General features: G+C 39.5%; 1 protein-coding gene and 1 pseudogene across 14 annotated transcripts in view; one reads left to right on the top strand and one right to left on the bottom strand.

Moving 5' to 3' along the window:
- The window catches only part of INPP4B (inositol polyphosphate-4-phosphatase type II B), a 611,130-nt gene that overhangs the window by 487,338 nt on the left and 99,434 nt on the right, over positions 1 to 24,358 (top strand). For all 14 annotated transcript variants that reach the window (XM_066385755.1, XM_066385735.1, XM_066385716.1 and 11 more), the window contains 2 exons: positions 5,502 to 5,610; positions 19,100 to 19,277. In XM_066385755.1, the coding sequence (XP_066241852.1) occupies positions 5,502 to 5,610; positions 19,100 to 19,277 (287 nt within the window). The remainder of the gene's footprint in view (positions 1 to 5,501; positions 5,611 to 19,099; positions 19,278 to 24,358) is intronic.
- Positions 14,320 to 14,743, bottom strand: LOC136389137 (thioredoxin-like protein 4A pseudogene; annotated as a pseudogene).

Genomic DNA, 24,358 nt, shown 5'->3' with positions numbered 1-24,358 from the left:
CTCAAAATTTATGGGATACAGCAAAAGCAGTACTGAGAGGGAAGTTCCTAGCACTACAGGCACACTTTAAGAAGCTAGAAAAAGCTCAAATAAAGAACTTAACCCTGCATCTAAAAGAACTAGAAAAAGAACAGCAAGTAAAGCCCAAATGTAGTAGAAGGAAGAAAATAATAAAGATCAGAGCAGAAATAAATGACATAGAGGCTAAAGAAACAATACAGAGGATCAATGAAACTAGGAGCTGGTTCTTTGAAAAGGTAAACAAGATTGATGAACTTTTAAGTAGACTCACCAAGAAAAAGAGAGAGAGGGCTCAAATAAATAAAATTAGAAATGAGAGTGGAGAAATAACAACTGATACAAGAGAAATACAAAATATTGTAAGAAAATACTATGAAGAACTGTAAGCCAAAAAACTAGACAACCTAGAAGAAATGGACAAATTCCTTGAAACATACAATCTTCCAAAAATCAATCTGGAAGAATCAGAAAACCTAAACAGACTGATTATACCAAATGAGATTGAAACAGTTATCAAAAAACTCCCAATAAAGAAAAGTCCAGGGCCTGATGGCTTCACAACTGAATTCTACAAATATTCAAAGAAGAGCTAACTCCTATCCTTCTCAAACTATTTCAAAAAATTCAAGAGGAAGGAAGACTTCCAAGCTCCTTTTATGAGGCGAGCATAATTCTGATTCCAAAACCAGGCAAAGACAACACAAAGAAAGAAAATTATAGGCCAATATGTCTGATGAATATAGATGCTAAAATCCTCAACAAAATATTAGCAAACCGGATCCAGCAATATATGGAAAAAATCATACACCATGATCAAGTGGGATTTATTCTCGGGAGGCAAGGCTGGTACAATATTCGTAAATCAATCAATGTGATTCATCACATAAATAAAAAGAAGGAGAAAAACCATATGTTAATTTCAATAGATGCAGAAAAAGCATTTGATAAAATCCAGCACCCATTCATGATCAAAACTCTCAGCAAGGTGGGAATACAGGGAACATACCTCAACATGATAAAAGCCATCTATGAGAAACCCACAGCCAACATCATACTCAATGGGCAAAAATTAAAAGCAATACCCTTAAGATCAGGAACAAGGCAGGGGTGCCCCCTTTCACCACTCTTATTTAACATAGTCCTGGAAGTCCTAGCCATAGCAATCAGGCAAGAAGAAGAAATAAAAGGCATTCAAGTTGTAAAAGAAGAAGTAAAACTATCATTATTTGCAGATCATATGATATTGCATATAGAAAACCCTAAAGTCTCAGTCAAAAAACTACTGAACCTAATAAATGAATTTAGCAAAGTGGAGGATATAAAATCAATACTCAGAAATCAGAGGCATTTTTATACACCAACAATGAACAGTCAGAGAAATTAAGGAAACAATCCCCTTCACAATTATAACCAAAAAAATAAAGTACCTAGGAGTAAACTTAACCAAGGAGACTAAAGACTTGTACTCCGAAAATTACAAAGCATTGATAAAAGAAATCAAGGAAGATACAAACAAGTGGAAGCATATACCGTGCTCATGGTTAGGAAGAATAAACATCATTAAAATATCTATATTACCCAAAACAATCTATAAATTCAATGCAATACCAATTAAAATACCAATGACATACTTCAAAGACATAGATCACATATTCCAAAAATTTATATGGAACCAAAAAAGAACACGAATAGCCTCAGCAATCTTAAAAAAGAAGAATAATGTGGGAGGTATCACACTTCCTGATATCAAGTTATACTACAAGGCCATTGTACTCAAAACAGCCTGGTACTGGCATAAGAACAGGCATATAGATCAATGGAACAGAACAGAGAACCCAGAAATAAACCCACAGTTCTATGGACAACTGATATTTGACAAAGGAGGTAAGGAAATACAATGGAGTAAAGACAGCCTCTTTAACAAATGGTGTTGGGAAAATTGGACAGCTACCTGCAAAAAAATGAAACTAGATCACCAGCTTACACCACTCACAAAAATAAACTCAAAATGGATAAAAGACTTAAATGTAAGCCTTAAAACTATAGGCATATTAGAAGAAAACATAGGCAGTAAGCTCTCTGACATCTCTCGGAGCAATATATTTGCTGATTTATCTCCACAGGGTAGTGAAATAAACGAAAGGGTAAACAAATGGGACTATATCAAACTAAAAAGCTTTTGCACAGCTAAAGACAACAAGAGCAGAATAAAAAGACAAACTACACAATGTGAGAACATATTTGACAATACGTCTGATAAGGGGTTAATAACCAAAATTTGTAAAGAACTTGTAAAACTTAACACCAGGAAGACAAACAATCCAATCCAAAAATGGGCAAAAGAAATGAATAGACACTTCTCCAAAGAGGACATACAGATGGCCAATAGGCATATGAAAAAATGTTCAACATCACTAATCATTAGAGAAATGCAAATTAAGACCACAATGAGATATCACCTCACACCAGTCAGAATGGCGCTCATCATCAAAACAACACAGAATAAGTGCTGGCGAGGATGTGGAGAAAGGGGAACCTCCTGCACTGCTGGTGGAAATGCAGACTGGTGCAGCCACTGTGGAAAACAGTATGGAGATTCCTCAAAAAATTGAAAATCGAACTGCCTTTTGACCCAACTATCCCACTGTTAGGAATATACCCCAAGAACACCATAACACTGTATGAAAAGAAGAAATGCACCCCCATGTTTATGGCAGCATTGTTCACAATAGCGAAGATCTGGAAACACCCCAAGTGTCCGTCAGAGGACGAGTGTATTAAAAAGCTTTGGTACATATATACTATGGAATACTACTCAGCCATAAGAAATGATGACATCGGATCATTTACAATAACATGGATGGGCCTTGATAACATTATATGGAGTGAAATAAGTAAATCAGAAAAAAACTAAGAACTATATGAGTCCATACATAGACAGGACATAAAAATGAGACTCAGAGACATGAACAAGAATGTGATGGCAACAGGGGTGGGGAGGGTGCGTTGAGGGGGGATGGGGCGAGGAAGGAGAGAGGGGTTGGGGGAGGGGAGGGGCACAAAGAAAACCAGATAGAAGGTGACAGAAGACAATTTGACTTTGGGGGAGGGGTATACAGCCAATGAAATGTCAAAATAATCTGGAGATGTTTTCTCTCAACATATGTACCCTGATTTATCAATGTCACTGCATTAAATTTAATAAATAAATTTAATTTAAAAAAAACTGGATGCGTCTTATACAGTGTTTGTAGAAGTGTGGCATTTCAAATGCCATAGATGGAACTGAATACGAGGCAATATATGAAGACAGTGATTCGTCATCAGACACAGATGAGCACAAGCCAATGAATGGGAGTTTTGACAGTGATGAGGAGTTGTATGAATTTTATGATATATAAAACTTGAGTTCAATAACTTTATGTAATACCTTTTTTTTTTCAAATTTCGGGCCCCAAAATTAAGGTGCGTCTTATACATGGAAGCATCTTATACATGGTGAAATACGGTATATCTTTTAGCTGAGGAAACAGACTTGGAGTGGTTGCCTTTCCCAACGTGAGACAACTTCCAGGTGGCAGAACTGGCTTCCAGGGTCAATGACCAAGATTACCGTCAGTCAGTTAAAGCTCTGGCTCTCCAACCTGAGACAGAGTTTGAAGACCTTGGGTGTAAGATCTGGGAATGTTAGAGAAAGCAGGTAACTTCTCAAGGTCCTCAGGTTTCTGTTGGAGAAATGAAGGTGGACTAAAGTTTATAGTTCATAACTTTTGGGTGATCTCACAAACATTTGCTAAAGCTGTGACCACTTTCCAGGAAGTAGAACAGAGACACTCATAAAATTTGTATATGTTCACTGACACCTGAAACCCTTTTTTTCTTAAGCATATGTTAAAATCCCCTGGACAAAAAAAAAAAAAAAATCTTTAAATTTAACAGAAGTCTGATGTTCTGTTATTTTAAGATAAGCTGACTTCTACTTTATTTGCCACGTTTTAAAAGAGCAAGAGGCCCTGGCCGGTTTGCTCAGTGGTAGAGCATCTGCCTGGCATGCAGAAGTCCCAGGTTCGATTCCCGGCCAGGGCACACAGGAGAAGCTCCCATCTGCTTCTCCACCCCTCCCCCTCTCCTTCCTCTCTGTCTCTCTCTTCCCCTCCCGCAGCCAAGGCTCCATTGGAGCAAAGATGGCCCGGGCTCTGGGGATGGCTCCTCGGCCTCTGCCCCAGGCGCTAGAGTGGCTCTAGTAGCAACAGAGCGACCCCCCGGAGGGGCAGAGCATGGCCCCCTGGTGGGCAGAGCATTGCCCCTGGTGGGCGTGGCAGGTGGATCCCAGTCAGGCGCATGCGGGAGTCTGACTGTCTCTCCCAGTTTTCAGCTTCAGAAAAATACAAAAAAAAAAAAAAGCAAGAGATTACCATTCCAGCAATCTATTAAGTGATTTTTCAGGATTTGCCTTATCAATGGGTTAATTTGGGTTGTTTTCTGGTTTGTGTGTGTGTATGTGACCTTGCATTTTAGAGACATTTTTTTTTTATCAAGAAGGCTATTTCAGGTGCATTTAGATTGAACTACTATGGAAAAGTTATGGTGCTTACCTAAAGCTAATATAATAATTTGTTTTCCCTATAAATGAGATCTGAAAAACAGCCAATGTGTCAACACCAAAATCAATTTGAAAAGGATCTACTTTGAAATTAGGTTTCTCAAATAAAGTATAGTCTAACAAGAGGGCATTCACTCTGTCTTTCCTCTAATAGGGATACTTTTCATGCCAATGTTAAAATGATGGCATGTTTGAAGCCATAAAATTAATATGTATGAAACTTGATGGCTTTCAAGATCAAAGGATTGAGTTTCAATTTAAATGTATGGATACTTTGGTTTTTTTTTTAAAAAGTATCTTGCTGGAAAATAGATCAAGAGATATTTTGTCTATTCTTTCTGTGTCACCGAAGGAAATTATAAAGCATGTATTAAAATTGTGTGAGATTTAGCATACACAGGCAGGAACTACTCTATTTAGATGTTTGTTAAATGCACTCATATGGTTCTGGCCTTGAACCAAATTCCTTCTTTCCTCTGTAAATTTTGGTTGAAAGATTCATTTTTGTTGAATTTCAATATGATTGCAAATTAAATGATGCAAAACTCAATAAAGTAAAATACACAAAAGACCAATTAGGCCGTTATCTCAGTAAGTATACAGAAGAATGAGAGAACACACTGTTCTACACAGTAGCACATAATTAAGATGTAGTCATAAATCAAGGAAATAGGAGAAGTTGCTTAGGTGCACAGGTGGCTTTTAGGAAAATAGATTAGCTCTTCTTGCCCCCTTGAGATTCAAGTTCATAGTTATTCCTGCAAAATTAAACAAAATAATGTCTCAAACTCCTGACAGTGTGTACGGTTCAGTGCAAACAGCACGCCAGAGAGAAATGTCTGCGGAGTATTCACCTCCCTGTCCATTCCTGTTCCAGATGCTCTGTATGATGTTATCACTGTGGGAGCACCAGCAGCCCATTTTCAGGGATTTAAGAATGGTGGTCTTCGGAAACTACTTCACAGATTTGAAACGGAAAGAAGAAAGTAAGTGATAACAGATGCATTGATTATGTTATCTTCCCTTTGGGGAAGTTTATACACATGTTTAGAATAAAGAAACTTGGTCCATCATAATGAATAGTTCTGATATCTAACCTATTTGGTAACTTAAATTTTGTTGAACTTCCAAAAAAAGATACTCAAGCAGAAATTAAATTAGAATAAATTAAAGGCCTGAGCATGTTGCTTGTTGAGGAATGCTGTCTGGCAGAAAATGTTTGTGAGAACAAAGCTACTAAAAAATAGTTCATGTTCTAGGATCAACTATTGCTCATTCAATGGAATTTCATCCAGGCAGAGATGTAGCTGAAAACGTAGTCTAATGTAACTGTAAAAGCCAGATACTTCATGGAGATCATGAGTCCTAGTTTATGACTCTTACCTCACTGGTGATGTCCACTGTGGTGTGAGGCAAGGCGTATAAACTGCCCTGTGGTTTCAGTGCACCATTTGAAAAAAGAGACATCAGTACAGAACTCTTATCAGTTAAGTGATGAGATGAAAAGAGAAAACATTCCTTAGGGAAAAGGCATGACACAAAAACCAAAGTGTTATTACTGGTCTTTACAGTATACCTCCTCAATTTTTGATTTCTTGGCTACTTAAAAATATTGCATCAGTAGTTTCTCCCTCATAAATAACCAGTGAAGTTTATCTTCTAGTGCCCTCTGGCTAGGACTGCACATACGTAAACCATAGCGATTGTTGTCCTGATAGGAGTGGCAACTTGTCTCTCCAAGTAGTTACTCTTCTTAGATTAGGAACCTGAATTTTGAAAGTTAGGGAGAAATTTTATTCTGTCATCATAGTTGGTTTAGTAATAAATAGTATTAGAAAATCTACTTGAGTAGCAAAACCAGAACCTTCTTTTTTTTTTAAAGTTTTATCACATTTATGACATAATAACACATTTGTTATCAGGTATTCCGTGTTCAGGACAAAAGTATTAAAAGTAACTTAGAATTGAATAACTGTTATACTATTATATAAATATATACACTAACAATGCACATATATTTTTCTTTCTTCTTTTAAAGAAATTAACTTTGGTCTAATACTATAACTTAGATACAACTCAGATTTCTCCAGATTTTTTGTTTTTGTTTTTTTGTTCATTTGTTTTGTTTTGTTTTGCTTTGTTAGTGAGGTGGATATGTAGTTCTATGAACTTGTATCACAAGTGTAGATTATAGTAATCATCACAAAGAACTGTTCCATTACCACACACACACACACACCCGTTTAGGTTACGCCTTCTGCTACAGAAAACTGTTCTGTTGCCTCATTATTGCAACAGGGAGGGGAAGTCAGAGTTTCTACCCAGGCCCCTGCAGGGAGAGGCCCCTCCTGTTTAGTTCATGGGAGCTGGAAGTCAGCCTGGTCACAGACCCGAAGGGGAAAGAGATGCATGTATTTACTAAAATGGGAATGAGGTGGAATATGGTCTCTGCCCATAGTTTCCACTGGGAACAGTGCTTCTCATTGAGCTCCTGCTGTCCCACCCTTCGAGTGGGGGAGAGACCCTGCTATTTTTGTGCTATTCACCCCAGAATAGGCAGGTGTGGCTAGAAGTTTTCTTTCTATTGGGCCCCTCTTTTACTAGTCCTTTGGTTTTCCTTGGGTTCTGTTTTGAGTTGGCATTTGCTGTGCTGAGTGCTTGTCTAACACGCACGCTGGGTTATACAGTGGGCAAGGAAACACTTGAAGCTGTCCCTGCCATGCCAATTCTTAGCCCCGTACCTCCCAGCCAGTCTGCCTTCTCTGCTCTGAGTCTTCTGAGAAATGAGTTGTAAGTTTTAACAAGAGTATTTTTTGTGATTAGCAGAAGTAAAATAGATTGTGTTTACTTTATCTTGTCTGGAACTGGACATCTGTACCTTGAGAATTCAATTTATTTTTTTTTCTCAAGCCAATTTTAAAGTATATAACACAATTAGAAGACTGAATATTGTCCACAGGGCACATAGATTCTAGTTGAACCTATAGAGCCTTGGTGCCTGAAACATGGAACCTCACCATATAATTTCATAAAATCTTACCCATGTGCTACTGGCAAATATAAATGTTGAGTTTTATGGTTAGACTCTGAATAATATATCTTGTTCTAAAGATCTTCATGAATATCTGAATTCTTCTGTATTCTTCACTTCTCACTGGGATGTTTATATACATATAAACACAAGCACATACCTGTAGGGTTAAATTTAAAACAAAAGAGAAGTATTTTCAATACTTAAAAACATTGATTCACCTTAGGTTTTTTATATGTGTTATATATCCTATTGCTTTATTGATAAGTTTATTGATAAATGCAATGAAATTTTTTAGAAAGTAAAAAAAATAATAACCTGGTACCCTCTCCAGGACAGTGGTATGGGACAAACATAGCTTGCTGAGTAATACACAATGAATGTGACATCAGCCTGTCCACCAAGATAAGAGCTGACTTGAGCAAAGATGTTATGACTAAAGTTATATCACACTATGCAAATTATTTTTCTGCAGGTTTTCTTTAGCCACAAATACTGCATTTGTTAGTCAAAAGTGCTAATGGAGAAGTAAATGTTACTATGTGACGTGGGTAACTTAGACTTCGTCATTGACATGCGGTAGTGCAGAAAATCACACTGAGTGAACTAAATGTTCTTTGCCTCTTTTTTCTTTTGACACCACCTCTCAGAAATAGAGATAAGTCTTTGGACCTTTTTTTTTTAGGGGGACTGCCACAGCCATTGTACTTCACCTTCATTTCTTCCCAGTTAAGCCAATGAGTAATGTCACCGGAGTACAGTAATTTATGTGTCTGTTTCTTAGTGATCTATTGTTTGATAAATGCATTGGCCACACGATGAAAAGGATTTTAGCATAAGAAAGCCTTGCTTGCTTGTATTCATATAATGTAATTTAGATCACATAAAAACGTATTTTAAAAGCTACAAGAGAATTAATTAGGCAGATTGATCTTTTTAAAGCACAAGTGTCTGAGTACATTGCTTCCCTTCTCAGAAATCTTCATGGAGTCCCGTCTCCTCCACTGAGCATTCCGAGCCTGTGACCTCACCCCTCCGACTTCCTACCTTCATCACCCCCTTCTGACTGGAGTTGCTTCTTAAGGGCTATAAAACTATTTCCTTAAAGGACTTTACACTTTCCCACTTCTTCTCTTTTCCTCACTCTGTTCTCTTTTACTAGAAACTCTTCTGATCTCATCTCCCCACTAATTACATTTCTGTATTCAAAATTCTACGCATGGCCAATCCTAAGATTTTACCCTCTCATTATGTTTTCCTGATTTCTCAAGTTGATTTGACTCTCTGCCCTAATACTTTATTTTTACTTCTCTTATAGCCTTACTAGGTCCTGGTTATGGTGTGTTAGGTTTGTCCTTGTTTAATACTTCTGTAACACTTTGTGATGTCTTTGAGTAAGGGATGACATTCTCCTGGATTGTGGATCTTCTGGAGTGCTCCACAGAGTACTTAGCATACAAGCATTCCATGGATCAAATTCAACAGGCATTGGGTTCACCTGTGAATCCAATGTAGTCGCTGATGGAAAGTGTTGAAAACTCCAGTGGGGAATAAAGTTTCACAAATAACCATAATGCACATTAAGATCAATAGAGACAGCAGGGATGCTCAACCTTGGCTGAACTCTAGAATCACATTTAGAGCTTTAAAAACATTTTAGGCATGCCGTGATAACACCCGAGGCAAATTAAATGAAAGTCCTGGGATTGGAGCCCAGGCATCTGTATGTTTTACAAGCTTTCCAGGTGGGTCTAATGGGTAGCCAGGGTTGAGAACCACTGACCTAGATGTAAGTGAATAGTCCTGGGAGAGTTCAGATGATGGGTATGGAGATAGAAGGAGAAATAGTGATACAGATGACTTGAACTTGAAAAATATATAAAGCCTCAATTAGGCCTGACCAGGCGGTGCCACAGTGGATAGAGCGTCGGACTGGGATGCGGAGGATCCAGGTTCAAGACCCTGAGGTCGCCAGCTTGGGTGCACGCTCATCTGGTTTGAGAAAAAGCTCACCAGCTTGAGCCCAAGGTCGCTGGCTCGAGCAAGGGGTCACTCGGTCTGCTGAAGGCCCGCAGTCAAGGCACATATGAGAAAGCAATCAATGAACAACTAAGGTGTCGCAACAAAAAACTGATGATTGATGCTTCTCATCTCTGCGTTCCTGTCTGTCCCTATCTATCCCTCTCTCTGACTCTCTCTCTGTCTCTGTAAAAAACAAACAAACAAAAAAAACCTCAATTAGTATATACCAGAAGCAAAGAAAATCCATGTCAGGGGATATGTTTGAAAGGAAGAAAAGTATTACAACTTGCTTACCAGATACTGTTGTTTGAAGAATCTCAAATGCATTAAACATTTGCAAAATGGAATAAAGGTGGGAATGCAGCTGTGAGAATTTTGATCTGGGAAAATCTGGGCCTGAGTAACTTTCAACAAACAAAATTGACTATAATATAGAGATTTTCATGCTATAAACATGAGATCTTTCTAGGAGGACCAAAACTCTAACTACACATGTATTTTATCTAAAGACCGGGATGTGTGTAGCCCACGTGCTCACCCATCACGTCCAGCATCGATGTGCTCCTGGCAACAGTGATTCACCTGTGTTGTGTTTTGAAGGCTTGTGCAGCTTTCGCAAAATATAAATCATTTTTTTACTTTCAGTGTTGTTTAAAAGAAAGGAAAAAATGACCACAACACTTGTTTTGCCTGCTTTGATCATATCCAGTTTCAATAGGAACTTCAGATTCAGCCCGAAGGTTCACTGAGTGGGACCATGACCTAAAAGCACATACAGTAGCTCCTTCAATAGGATAAAAGGACACCTCACGAAAACAAAGAGCCTTTGTAAAGAAGAAGTATTTGTATGATACCGTCGAGGGGAGCCCTCTGGGAGAGGAGAGGGTCTAAGGCTGAAAAGGGGACAGGAGCCAAATCCGAAGGACACTTATTTGCTGTACCAAGTCCTGGCAGCTCCTCCTGCAGGCTGTGGGGACTCAATGACACTTTTTGTCTGAGAATTAACCGTGATCAGATTCACATTTTGAGTGACACTGGGGAAAGAATTTAAGGGTAAACATTAGACTATTATAACAGTGATTGTAAGAGGAGGTAGTGATGACTACTGAATCAGAAAGGGTTTTTAGGGAACTTTTAGGATGTACGTTCACTTGAGGGAGGACAGACAGGGCTGAAGGAGTCTTAGGTGTCTGTTTTCTCTAACTGGGTAAGTGACAAGGCCACTGGGAAAAGGAGTAGAGGACATAAACCATTTGTTTCCATTGCTTGGTTGTCTATATATTCAATATGATAAGAAGTTTTGGGAAACAAGAAAACCATTTGTTGAGTCTGTGCTTTTTTCTCCATAAAGAATTCTTTAAATCTTAGAAGTAACAGGGAATCTCAGACATCATAAATTCCCCTATTTATTTTATTGATGAGAATACTGAGGTCCAAAAATTGAATCACTCATACTGGTAATGATGGAGCCAGAGGTAGAAAATTAGTCTTCTCTCCCCCCTCAAGGTCATCCGTACTAATTCACTCTGTTACCATCAGCAGATATTCAGCCCAAATGCATCTTCTTTAGAAATGAACAATGATAGTTCTAACGAATAATATTCGCTACAGATGACCTTTCTGGGAATTGATTTTGCTACCCACCAGATAGAAATTTTTAAAAATTGCTCCATTCAATCTTTCTGGGGCTTTTATGAGAAGATAATTTTTAAAGTAAATTACTTAACTGTATTATTAAAATAAAACGTGAATCAATGTGGCAGTTTGCACTCAGGTCAGTTAGTATTTTAATCTACCTAAAATTGCTGTGGGCAGCAGTCAGTAACACTATTTCTAGGACTTTAGCCTTAATGGTTCTCTATTTATAGCTCCTCCCCCCCCCAATACACCCGAGGGAAACCACTTCTTTAGGGATGTATACCTACAATAAGAATAATAAAAGGAAAAAAAAGAAAATTTTCAGAGATGTTTATTGATTTGATTGATAATAGTAAAATATTAGAAACTACTCAAATGACTGGAGACTCAAACTGCTCTCCATCATCAGAGTGGAAGGCTATACATTCCAATTAGTATGTGGATCATGCGGTGTGTAGGGATGTATATAAAAAAATGTGCCTGAAAGAGTTCATAAAGTTATATGTACACAGAAGACATCAATTTAAACATATTGGTGAATGTTTTCAAAGGCTAATATGTTTATTTTGGGTGGGATCACCTTTTTATCTAGTTGTAGAAACAGAGAAATGTCTTTGTAAAACCCTCTTGCCATTTCCAGCAAATATGAGAAACTAGGTGGTGTGAAAGGAAACCACCTCCAACTACAAACACCTAGGAAAGGGGAATGCACTGTGGCAGCCTTTTCCATCACGTCTAAATGACTGAGCTGGGGTGTCAGGAGCTATAGTGCTGAGCGGTTAGTAAGCCAGTCCTGGAACTACGGCTTCCCTGAAGGATGTGTGCACGCAGCAAGAATACAGAGTCATAAGTCTGCCAGGGCTTGTGGGAAGAGGACGAGGCGAAGAAGTTATTTCCTCTCTCTCCGTCTCTGCTACCAGCCCTGGTGGCAGCATTCTGGGGAGGACATTACTACCCTCACCCACAGACTCCTGGAGGAGTGAGCTTGAAAATACCAGTAGCCAAACTAAGAAAAATAGAACTGACCAGCCCCTTGGAAGTTGACAAAGGGAATCAGAGCAAGTGAATTCAGGGATTATGGAAGTAGACAATGGGAGGAAGTGAAGGTTGTATAATTGTGTCTGGGAAACTTCCTTGGGGCAAGGAAGAGGATAGATGTAGAAAAGCAGTATTATTGGTCAACAAATTGCAGATAACAGCTTGCAAACAAAAACATGGGCTCCTAAGAGCCACTGTCATCAGAGCTGATGGGTAAATTTCCTCTGAGAGTAAAGTGAATCGAAGTGAATTTTAGGGTTTTTTTCCCTATTCATTGGCATCACGGATCACAGAGATAAAAAATGGCAGAATTCAGCCTTGCTCAAAAACGCTGATTGTAAAATTAACATGAAACCAGTATATTTTTAAATGAGCAGTTTCAGAGATAAACATCAATATAAGTATATAGATCATGTAACTCCTTTAACTATATGAGTGAGCCTGACCTGCGGTGGCACAGTGGGTAAAGGCATTGACCTAGAACACTGAGGTCGCCGGTTCAAAACCCCGAGCTTTCCTGGTCAAGGCACATATGGGAGTTGATGCTTTCTGCTCCTCCCTCCCTTCTCTCTCTGTCTCTGTCTCTCTCTCTGTCTCCTCTCTCTAAAATGAATAAATAAAAGTCTAAAAATAAATAAAAATAATTAAAAAAAATAATTATATGAGTGAAATCCATAGGAGGTAAACAGAACAAATCCTGTATTGTTCTCATTTGTGTCTCCAAGCCATACTTCTAGAAAAAGAAAAAGAGGAAAAAAAAAATACTGTATGGGCCAGAGCAGAGAAGTTGTTTATTTTTATTTTTTCTTCTTCTACAATTTCCTGAAGCACATTGTTAAACCCAGGGAAGCCAGGAGGGCATATTCAAATGCACTAAGGTGTAAATTTTCATTTATTACCCACATGATTTTTGTTTTCTTTGTTTTGTTTTGGGGGTTTTTTTTTGTTGTTTTTTTTTTGTTTTGTTTTGTTTTTTCATTTAAAACGGGAAGCATGTCTATCCCTCCCTCTGGATTCAAGGGATTGTTTTGTTTGTTTGTTCCAGGGTTTTCTGGTTTTTTGGGTTTTTTTTTTACACATCGTACTTGAGTTGAGAAAAGATAAGTGGAATTTGTCCCTAGATTTGTCTCTGGAGATTTAGTTCTGCGCCTGCAGCAGATGCATGTCACTGTGTGTCATAGTGCGCTATGCTCGTCTTCCGCCTGGGCCCCTCCCCCTTGTCATTTCCTCCCCTTTGAGCCTTGCCTGTTCATCATCCCTCATCTGTATTTGTCCATGACACCGTTTACCAGCGTACTAGCTTGGATGAGCAAGTGGGTTCAGGCGTGGAGCAGCGGTGGCGGGGTGGTAGAAAGAGTAGGTTAAAAGGCAGAAGGACTCCCAGGATCTGGGGTGTGGGCAGGGAACCGGGGAAGAACTGCTTTACTTCTCTCTCCTCCTGTCTCCTTCAAACCTAACCAGGAGTCTCGGATTTCAGTGTCTTAGAGTAAGGGTGGAGGTAAGGAGGTGGTTTGTAGGCTATTGCAGTAATCCAGGTGGCAGATGATGGTGGTGGCTTGCACCAGAGTGGTCACTTTGAGTGTGGAAAGAGGTGGTTGGATTTGGCATGTGCTTTGAAGGGAAAGGCAGAATTTTCTGAAACTTTGGAGACAAGGTAGGAGAGAAAGCGAAGAGACAGATGCTGTAGAGGGACTGGCTGTGAGGCCCTGCAGGGAAGAGGGCAGGAGCTGCTGGTCAAGCAGGGGGGTCTCCCCAGGGGCCCGCTTGGGGCGTGTTTCCTTCACCATGTATCGTTTGCTTTGTTGGATTTACAGATATTTGCAAATATGAAAGCACAGTGGTCAGGCCTTCTCTGGGTTGAGGCTATGCAACCCTCCTGTCCTCTCCAAATGCGTCCTCAAAGGCTTTGCAGAGGTCAGAACATCTCCACGTGGATTGACTCCACAGCACAAGCCCCCAGGAGTGCTCAGTATCTGTATTTTGTAGAAAAGTCCTTCAGGCACGTGACTAGGCCACGCTGTTTGTGGTGCCTGGGTGCGCAGTCCCGATGATGTCCACCATCTCCTGCTTGTCTTCTGTGGCCCAGCTGGTCTGGTTGTTGCTGGCACCGAGGCCAATCGTGATGTGTTCATTCCTGAAGAGAAATGTGACAGTCCCCTGATCCTATAGCTCATACATTCTGTTGCAGTCAGGTACTAATGTAATTTCCACAAGATAAATAACTGCAAAATGTTTATGCTTCTCCACCGTGCTGCAGAACCTCAGCAGTTTTCATGTACGTAGGGCCCACATTTGTGTCCCAAATGAAAGACTACTGCTCAGTTTTCTTTCAAAAGGATGGCCTGACCCACTGGCCAGCTGTTGTGCAAGTGCGGGATCACGTAGGACATGTTGACGTCTCAACTGGCCTCTCCACCAACACAGGGCCTCTCGTGTGATAGCCACAGGGGCATCGGAGAGCTTGCTTTTTTCCTTTTAAATTTTTTTCATTGATGAAAAGAGAGAAAGAGAGAGGCGGGGGAAAGGAAGGGAATGAAACAGTCATCAACTCATTGTTACACTTAGGTGTTCCATTTAGTTGTGCACTCATGGACTGCTTCTCCTACCTGTGCTGACCGGGGGTCTAACCTGTGACCTCTGGCACACCTGGTTCACACATTAACCACTGAGCCACCGCTCCAGGGCTGGAGAGCTTTTGTTTTTAATAGGACTTCAGAAAAAAGGTCTAGCCTAGACAGCTGAATTTGGGGATCACAACTGAGGTATTTAAACCACAGATTAAATGAGAGTATTTAGGAGGGACATGTAGATTTAAAAAAGAAAGAAAGGAAGAAGAAAGAAAGAAAGGGAAGGGAAGGGAAGGGAAGGAGAAAGAGACAGAAAGAGAAAGAGAAAGAAAAAGAGAAAGAGAAAAGAAAAGAAAAAAGAAAGAGTTCCAAGGACTGAGCCCCAGAGCAAGACAACATTAGGGGACAGGGACACAAGAAGGACCAGCAAAAAGCAACTGAAGTAGGATATATACTCAAGAATATACAATCCTCATTTTTATTGTATTTTGGTAGCAATTAAAGTATATGACTCTGAATATCATTTCACGACATGCTTTATTTTCTTTATATCTTCAAAATATGACACCCCAGTAACAACATGCACACATGCACATGTAAGTATGTGTGTTCTAATTACATGATGATAAAGAATTTACATATATACACTTTAATTGTTGAAAAACTATTATGAAATTTCAATTTTCATTATCTACAATTTGCTGTATTATTTACATCCTAGAAAACATTTTTTGTCCAAGCAAATATTTTGTTTTTTCTGCTGGTTTTGTCTGATTGATAGTTAATTCAAGTGTTTGGATTCAGTTTAAATTTCAGACCACTATAAAAATGAGTTTAGCTATATGTGTATTCACTTTATCTCGATAATTAAATTATACTCATAGCTTTCCATTTAAGAAGCTGTAACTGTTAAAATATATGGCATGTTTAAAGAGGAAGGCACTGACTAGGTAGACAAAATTTATGTGTACTTAAAATTATTTTGTAGTGGCGGTATTTTTTCCCCATACCATACTATTTCATCCTGGACATCAACATTGGCTTTTACTGTGGAGAATGAATCTTTCAACCTCACTAGATAAGGTGCTCATCCTTAAAAGACCTAATCAGGAGAGCTGAAGCCTGCTCCATAAGTCTGTTCCAACAGAGACTGACTGCGGAGCAGGGGAGAAGTTGTGCTGCTGACCCACAAGGGGGACTGCAGAATGTATCCGGGCAGGAGAGGAGGCTGGCGGGGGCATATTGGGAGGGGGCGGGACGAAGGGGTGATGGACAGATTAGAGGAGGCAACGTGGGTAATGGGAAGGGAACCGACGCATCTTGTGCTGAAGATAAAACTGGAGTGCCTGAGTGGCTTTGTCACAGGTTTGGGAGAATCAGACTCCGTTAGGGATCAGGAACTTAAAATAAGAAAGAGTGAACTTTTGGGGAGGGTGTTGTCTAGCGAGGTGAAAAGGGTGAAGGGATTAAGCAAAAGAAACAAAAACACTCCTCGTAGACACAAACCACAATATGGTGACTACCGAAGAGAAAGGGGCGGGGGAGGTAGAAGAGGGTAAAGGGGGATAAATGGTGATGGAAGAAGACTTGGGTGCTGAACACACAATACAATATACAGCTGTTGTGTTATATAATTGTAAACTGAAACCTATATAATTTCATTAACCAGTATCACTCCACTAAATTCAATTAGATGAAAAAGAAGGGTGAACTTTTATTGGAACCCCTGTATAGCATGACCCAGGGTTCAAAGAGGACAACAGTCAGAACGGGGACAGCGGGCTTCTCTGAAAGTGCTCTGCTCTCCACCTACCCCTCTGTTACCAGTGCTACAACCCGTTGAAGCAGAATCACCTGGCGTTGCCAGGGAATCTGCATTTTTTAAAAATTAATACCCACGACCTGTCTTGTGCCTGCTAACCTGTCTCGTGCCTGCTAAAATCTGAGCACAGCTGAGCTTCATGGAAGGAATAGACATGTGAGAAATGACTCTTAAAAATGAATGTGTAGTCATGTGAAGAGGAGGACACAAAGGGGGTTGGCAGAGTAAGAAATACATAGGAAAACATCCAGAGCATGGCTCGTGCTCAGGAAGATGGCAGCGGTGGACTGCCGGGACAGCATGACAGGAGGAAAGACAGATGGCGATAGCGATGGGTCAGGAAGAACGCAGAAGGGAGTGATTGTGGGAGAGGGGCCGGGGTGGCATCCTCAAAAGGAGGACAGTTATGTACAGAGAAAAATGAAAGCTCTAGCTTTCCAAGCAAGAGCTCAGCCATGGGAGGCTGTCCGTACCCATACGATGGCACCAAAGAGCACATTGTGATGGCAGGAAAGCAGATCAGTGGACGGGGATCGCGGAGCAACTGCTACAGGTTGCCTTCCGTGTCACGTCTGTAGTAAGTCCTTCTTTCCGCTGTCAGAGCTGCTGACCTCTTCCCCTCCCTGGTGACCTGTCGGAAATTTCAGATAATCATCTTTCCAAAAACATCATGGGGTTGTTTGATTTCCTAAAGAATGTGATAGATTGCACATGGTGCCCAGTCTGAGGACAGAGGAGTAGGGGACATCCCAGTTTGTGATTTTTGTTAAAGGCCTTAGCACACTCCTGCCTAGGAGCCCAAGAGCTGGAAAGAGGCATAGATAATAGGCAGGGACATTGTTGTCTTTCTTTTCCTCACCATTGTGATTTGTCTAGTGCCTAAATTTGCATTAAGATATATATGACATGCAATTAAGGGATGTTTTATTTTTAAGCTTCTGCTTCTGAAATTTAAGTCACATACAAAACTGAGAGCAAATTCTCCTGAGTGCTACAGACTAGCAGTTGTTTTCTTCATAAACCTATACCCCTCAGTGACTTCTTGGCTTGTCTTATGAATAGTCCAAGCAACCAAGGACGTTCCTTTTCATCATTGTGCAAGAAAAAAAATTGTATATAACATATTAGAAATATTTATTATATGTTTGAAAAAGAGTATTATTTCTCCAAAGAAACTGTTACGGTCTCCTAAGTGTTGTTTGTGTAAAGGGAAGGGGGAGATACTTCCTAGATATGAGTTGTTCTTATTGAATCCCAATGTTTCAAAATAAGAAATGGGATAATGGTAATTTTAATAATTCAGCTGGTAAATATACAGAAAATATTTATCAAATACTCAATACATGTTGCAAGGTATTATAAAAAGTACTTTGATTGTTCGATGCCAAGAGATATAAGCAGGCTTTGCACCAACCATGTGAATGCATCAACCGTGACTTCTCTTTTCTTCTCCGTTGACTGCTGTTTTGCTATTTTATTCCTCTCCCTGCTGGAATGCTTCCTTTATGTTCCGTAATGAAACTGGCCCCAAATTTCTTCCCTCCATGGAATCTTGACCCCCATAACATGCTTGGCCAGTTTCTAGATGATGGGTATATGAGTCAGCAATTCTTTAACTAGCAGTCAATTTTAGATGGCTTTATTACTTAAATTAAAAACCACGAGGACAAAAAAAAAAGGTGATTATAAAACAGCATCCTGGAATTTTTCTGCTGGAAACATCTGTTTTCTATCCAATAAAATTCTCTATATGCCCACTTGACATTAGTTTCTTTTCTCAGCTATTAAAATTCACTCCCTTTCCCCAAAGGATCATGGGAAGATGTAGGTAGTAGTTACTGAATGCTTGCTGTATGTCAACACTGTTAGCCACTTCCCATGAATGATCACCTATCCTATCCACGTCTTATAATTATAAATAATTATTTGCCTAATTATTACCACTTTTCTCACAAGGAACCAGAGGCTGCTCAAGGCCACCTAGCCAGCAGGTGCTAGAACCAGTGTTTATACTCAGATCCCCTGAATGTAAAGCTCAGACTTTCCTCTCTGTACTATGTGACCTCAAATTCATTAGTAATTAGTACTAATTTGTGTTGAATATTAATACTCGATATGTGTAATCATAATGAATGTTCCTAGTGGTTGAGTAAAGACTGGATTTATTTTACTAGACTTAAAAAATATCTTGCTCATTTTACTTAAAAAAAACGCTTAGGACAATGTAAAAATCTCTTAGAACTGTTCTTACTTTTTTCAATAGGAAGTAATGCTAGGTGGATTTTTGCCATCCTATATTAAGGGCTGCAGGTTCTTTCTGCTTTATATGTAACTTGCCTCTATCTTTGTGGTTGCAGTACTGGATACCAGTTTATTTACTATTCACCTGAAAACACAGCCAAAGCAAAAGAAGTTCTCAGCAACATCAATCAACTACAACCTCTGATAGCAACCCATGCAGACCTACTGCTTAATTCTGCAAGCCAGCATTCTCCAGACAGCTTGAAGAATTCTTTAAAGATGCTTTCAGAAAAGGTAAGATTCAAAACATCCCTACAGTGGGGAAAATGAAACACCCCAATCCCCACTGGTGTTGCTTTCTGCATATATTGCCTTTCATAGAACCTGGAAATGTAAAATAGACTAAGTTAAAAAAGTAAGCTTCAAAGTTCTGCCACAGGATCAAAATGAATTGGCCTCATTTTCTTTTCAAATCTTACTGAGTGCTATTTTTTTTTCCTAGTAGGAAATGAAACCTGTTATTGGATGTTATATAGTTTCTTCTTTTCCTTGGCATCCTTCATTTTCTTTGGTTCATGCTCTTATAAAATGAATTAAATTAGATTTTGAAAATTACTTTATTTTCCTCTGGTAATCATCTAATTTTTATGCCTATGAAGGTATACTTTTGAATAGAAATGTCACTTCATTTGAAAGCAAGACTTTGATGTGGGTTCTTATCAGTGGCATGAGGTCATTTCTCTGCCTGATCCACTTTCAACATTATCTACCCCGAGAAGCTTCTGGAATTTTCTAGAAATATTAGTTATTGTTTGCAGTGTAGTGGGACCTAAGCCGTTATGTTTCCAGAAGTGACTTGCAGCTTATGTGCAGATAGGAAAGGTAGCCTGGCGTAGGGCAGGTACTCAACACCAACTCCCATAACTCGTTAGGGCAAATGAATGGTGCAGAGAGAACAGAGATGGAAAAATAGAAATTGAAGCTTGATTTTAAAACTAAAACCAAGTGTCCTGGAGTCCAAGTCCAATACTCTCATCCTTAACCTCTGCATTCTGAGGACACCTGGCAATTTATTATGAGATACTCTTGATAAAAATGCCCTTGAAGAAACTGACCAAAGAAAATCCATATGGTATCATTTTAGAACAAAATAACAGTGTAGCTTTTCACATCCCTGAAGAACAGTTTCATAGAAACCTGGATACTGTGTACATATATTTTTTATTCAGATATGCTCATTTATACTAATCAAACCTTGCACTTGTTTAACATTTTCAAGTGTACATTATGATACATTTTCTCATAAGATACAACTAATATCTGTTTTCATTAAGAATTATCTAATATCTATTCAAAAAAGTCAAGTAAATTGTCTAATACATTAAAAAGTAAAAATATCAAAACCCAGGACTTTCCAGTTCAAAAGGCAGCGTTCCTTCTGTGTCAGAACAGGTCCTCCATCATGACAAGGTGGAAAAAATTTACCCAAATTTTACAAGTATTGACTTTGTCAAATACTGTGCCTAGGGGTCTCATAACTGATGTTATTTCTTTCTTTTTATTTTATTTATTTTTTTTAGCAAGAGAAACAGAGAGAGGGACAGACAGGAAGGGAGAGAATTGAGAAGCATCAGTTCTTTGTTTCAGCACCTAGGTTGTTCATTGATTGTTTTCTCATATGTGCCTTGACCAGGGGGGTACAGCCAAGCCAGTGACCCCTTGCTCAAGCCATCGACCTTGTGCTGAAGCCAGTGACCTTTGGCTTTGAACCAGCGACCTTTGGGCTCAAGCCAGTGACCATGGCTCATATGTATGATCTCATACTCAAGCTGGTGATCCCGTGGTCAAGCCAGATGAGCCTGCGCTCCAGCCAGTGTCCTCAGGGTTTCGAACCTCAATCCTCTGTGTCCCAGGTCAATGCTCTATCTACAGTGCCACTGCCTCGTCAGGCAAATGATGTTATTTCATTTAATTTTGAAGAGGTGGGTTTATATTATTTCTCTTTCACAGAGGAAAAGAATGAGTCTCAGAGAAGTTAGAAAGTGTCCAAATCATGGAGGTAGATTCAGACTCAGCAGTCAAACCAAACAAAGTTCCCATCCACGTCTGGTTGGCTGAGTCTAGCTTACTGACAGGGGTGGTTTCCAGGCTGGAGCACAGGGAGGGAGAAACAAAAAAGGGAGGAAACTTTTGGGATCCTCTATGTAATATACATGTTTTGATATTTCCATATTTTAAATAAAACTGAAAGTTTTAGACAAACTCTCCAGCAACACTTAAGTATTCTGATAGTCAATAAATATGTCTAATAGTCAGTAAATATATTGTGGCCAGGAAAAAAAAAGAGGGCAGAATTATACACAGTAAAATAATATAAATATAATGTTATTTTGGTTCAGTTCTCTTTGGAATATCTAGGTGAAAGTGAGGTTTTCTGGATTCACCTAAGCAGAAAGTGTCAGTAAGTAGCACATCACTGCAGCAATCACAGAACAAACATATCTACATTCTTCCTGTGCATTGGGCAGAGACTTGTCATTTCATACGTCATTCACAACTTGATGCAGTGATTTGGGTGGCAGGTGGGAGCCCGAGGCCAAGCATGTTTTTCTCCTCTTTCAATTCAGCATTGCTCCAGCTTTTCCTCCTAGATGTTTTCTATTGAGTAGATGAGCTTCATCTACTAATCAATCTGTCAGCCCTTGAAACCAGGAGGATCTTTTTAAGTTAAGTTTGCAAGCCGTGCCTTGCTTTTTTCAAAAATGCCTGGCTGGAATTTTAAGGTATTTTTCAAGTAAACAGAATATTCCAGAGTTTATGAAGACAGTAACTCATGGTTTAAAATTAAGTATAATTCTTTCTGTGTAGCCACGCTGCTGGTGGTTCAGACTCCATGCCCCAAAGCCAGTCTTCTATTTGGTTTGGGTTTTTTTTTCTTGGTTTGACTTTTTTGTTCTAATACTTCAGTTTTTAGTATATCTTCTGGTGTGTAATTGGGTTTGCTTGCTGTACATTAGTTTATGAAAATATTAAAGGTTATTACTTAATCTTGTTACTGGGTTCAGGGTTCTTGGGTTCCACAAGGTAAAAATTGAGAGGAAGCTCCAGAGATGTTTCCAGACAGATTTTTTTCAGCTTATGCTCGAGCTCAAGGGAGGCAGCACAGAGGAAAGGAAGGTCCTCCAATCCAGCAGAGGGGCTGGCTCAACTTGGCTGCTTTTATAAGCTGGGAGCAAAACAGGCATGCAAGAAAAAGAGGGCTTTTTGAAAAAAGCACACTTGTAGAATTTTCATTTCAAGGTTCAGTGTCTTCCTTTTCTAGCTACACCTGTGCTGCAGGGGCAAGATAGCAGACTGCTTATGACCACCTCTTAAGGAAGGTCACATAGAAGTCAAATCTTGATCAATTGCCTACGTGGGTCAGTAGTTTCTACATCTGCAAGGAACTAGACATTTAGAAATGAGTAGGGCATAGAGAGGTGGTAACATTCTACAGTCAGCTTATCTGGTGTTTCTCCTGGCCACCTGATCTTAACTGGGCTTCCTGGCCACCTGCTACTTGTAGATCCTAGTCCCAAGTCCCTATACTGTCTTATTTTGATATAGGAGCATAGCAAAAGACAAATTGAGTTTACATGAGTAATTACTGTAGACAAAGCATAGGCCAAAATTTTAACATAAGATATAAAGAGTCGGCCCTGGCCGGTTGGCTCAGGGGTAGAGCGACGGCCTAGCGTGCAGGAGTCCCGGGTTTGATTCCCAGCCAGGGCACACAGGAGAGGCACCCATTTGCTTCTCCACCCCTCCCCCTCTCCTTCCTCTCTGTCTCTCTCTTCCCCTCCCGCAGCGAGGCTCCATTGGAGCAAAGATGGCCCGGGCGCTGGGGATGGCTCTGTGGCCTCTGCCTCAGGCGCTAGAATGGCTCTGGATGCAACAGAGCGATGCCCCAGAGGGGCAAAGCATCGCCCCCTGGTGGGCATGCCGGGTGGATCCCAGTCGGACACATGCGGGAGTCTGTCTGACTGCCTCCCTGTTTCCAGCTTCGGAAAAGTGAAAAAAAAAAAAAAAAAAGATATGAAGAGTCAATAATAGAGCGGAATAAAAGTGCATTTTTCTTTTTACTAGGTTAAAAGTATTCAGTGCTCTCGATAAAAAAAATAATAAAGAGAGAGAGAAAAACGTAGTATAAAAAATTCAGACTGAAAAAATAAGGGCCTATGGTAGGCAATGTAGAGCTGCCTCTAATAGCTAAAATATATGTGTGACATTGGTTTCCAATGCCCATTGCATCCTTCATTCCACAGAGATTAATAGATCTTGTTTAAATAGTAGTTATTATTCTGCTCATCACAAGGCAATACTGAACACCTAATTGAGTGTGGTATGATACTCAATCCTATAGGACAAATGCTACATAGATATGGTCCTTAACTTTTGCAATGTAAGAATTTAAAAGAAGGGAATGTTTCACAATATTACATTTATGAAATGGTAAACAATAACAGCATAAAGGATTTTGTCACAAATATTAGAAATGCTCACAGCATATGAGTGAAAATCCCACACATTTCAAATCCTAAATCCTTTCAGCTTTAGCATAGTATACCAAATCTTTCCATTGTATTCAATGAAGGAAAAAAGCATTTTTTTCTAAAAGTTAACTCAATATGATCTAGTCACTTCTCTCCTAGTAACCCAAGAGAAAGTCTATTTAGTAGGCAATGAGAAGGTTGTTGAGTGTTGGAGGGACTAGAGGCAGGCTCTGTAAAGATCATCCTCAATAGCAAAAGGCGGGCCAAGCTAGGACAGAGGTTTTGAATCATTGAGCATCACAGAATGTTAGTAATGCTTCCTGGAGAGCTTGCTAAAGTACACATTCCAATTCATCAGTTCTGAGCCAGGACTCAGAAGTCTACATTTTAATATTGGTGGCCTTGAATAGCATCCTGCAAAAAAAAGAAAAGTTAAAGTAAATCAACTGATAAGGAGACTATGGAAGGTATCCACATGGAGGGTAGAAAGGATTAACTGGGATTAGCTGTGGGAATATAATATAAGGGTCAATCTTTGAAAGTATTAGAAAAGTATAACTAAAAAAATCAATGAGTAATTCAGAAAATAAATATTGCTGAAGACGGTTCAAATGTTTGTACTCTGAGCTGCTGAATAGCAATGATACTACTCAGATGAAAAAATGGATAAAATAAAATAAAATAAAAACCTTGAGATCAGGCTGGAACTTCTAAACTCAGAAGACTTTGAGATGGGAACAGTTGACAGTGATGGTTGAAGAGGTGAGTAGGAATATATTTTAAGGACCTTGACATATGGATAAAAAGTTGAAGTTATAGAAGGAGTTACATCACCAGTGGCAG

This window comes from Saccopteryx leptura, chromosome 1 (genome assembly GCF_036850995.1).
Source record: "Saccopteryx leptura isolate mSacLep1 chromosome 1, mSacLep1_pri_phased_curated, whole genome shotgun sequence".
NCBI lineage: Eukaryota > Metazoa > Chordata > Mammalia > Chiroptera > Emballonuridae > Saccopteryx > Saccopteryx leptura.
This window is presented reverse-complemented; position numbering and strand designations above follow the sequence as displayed.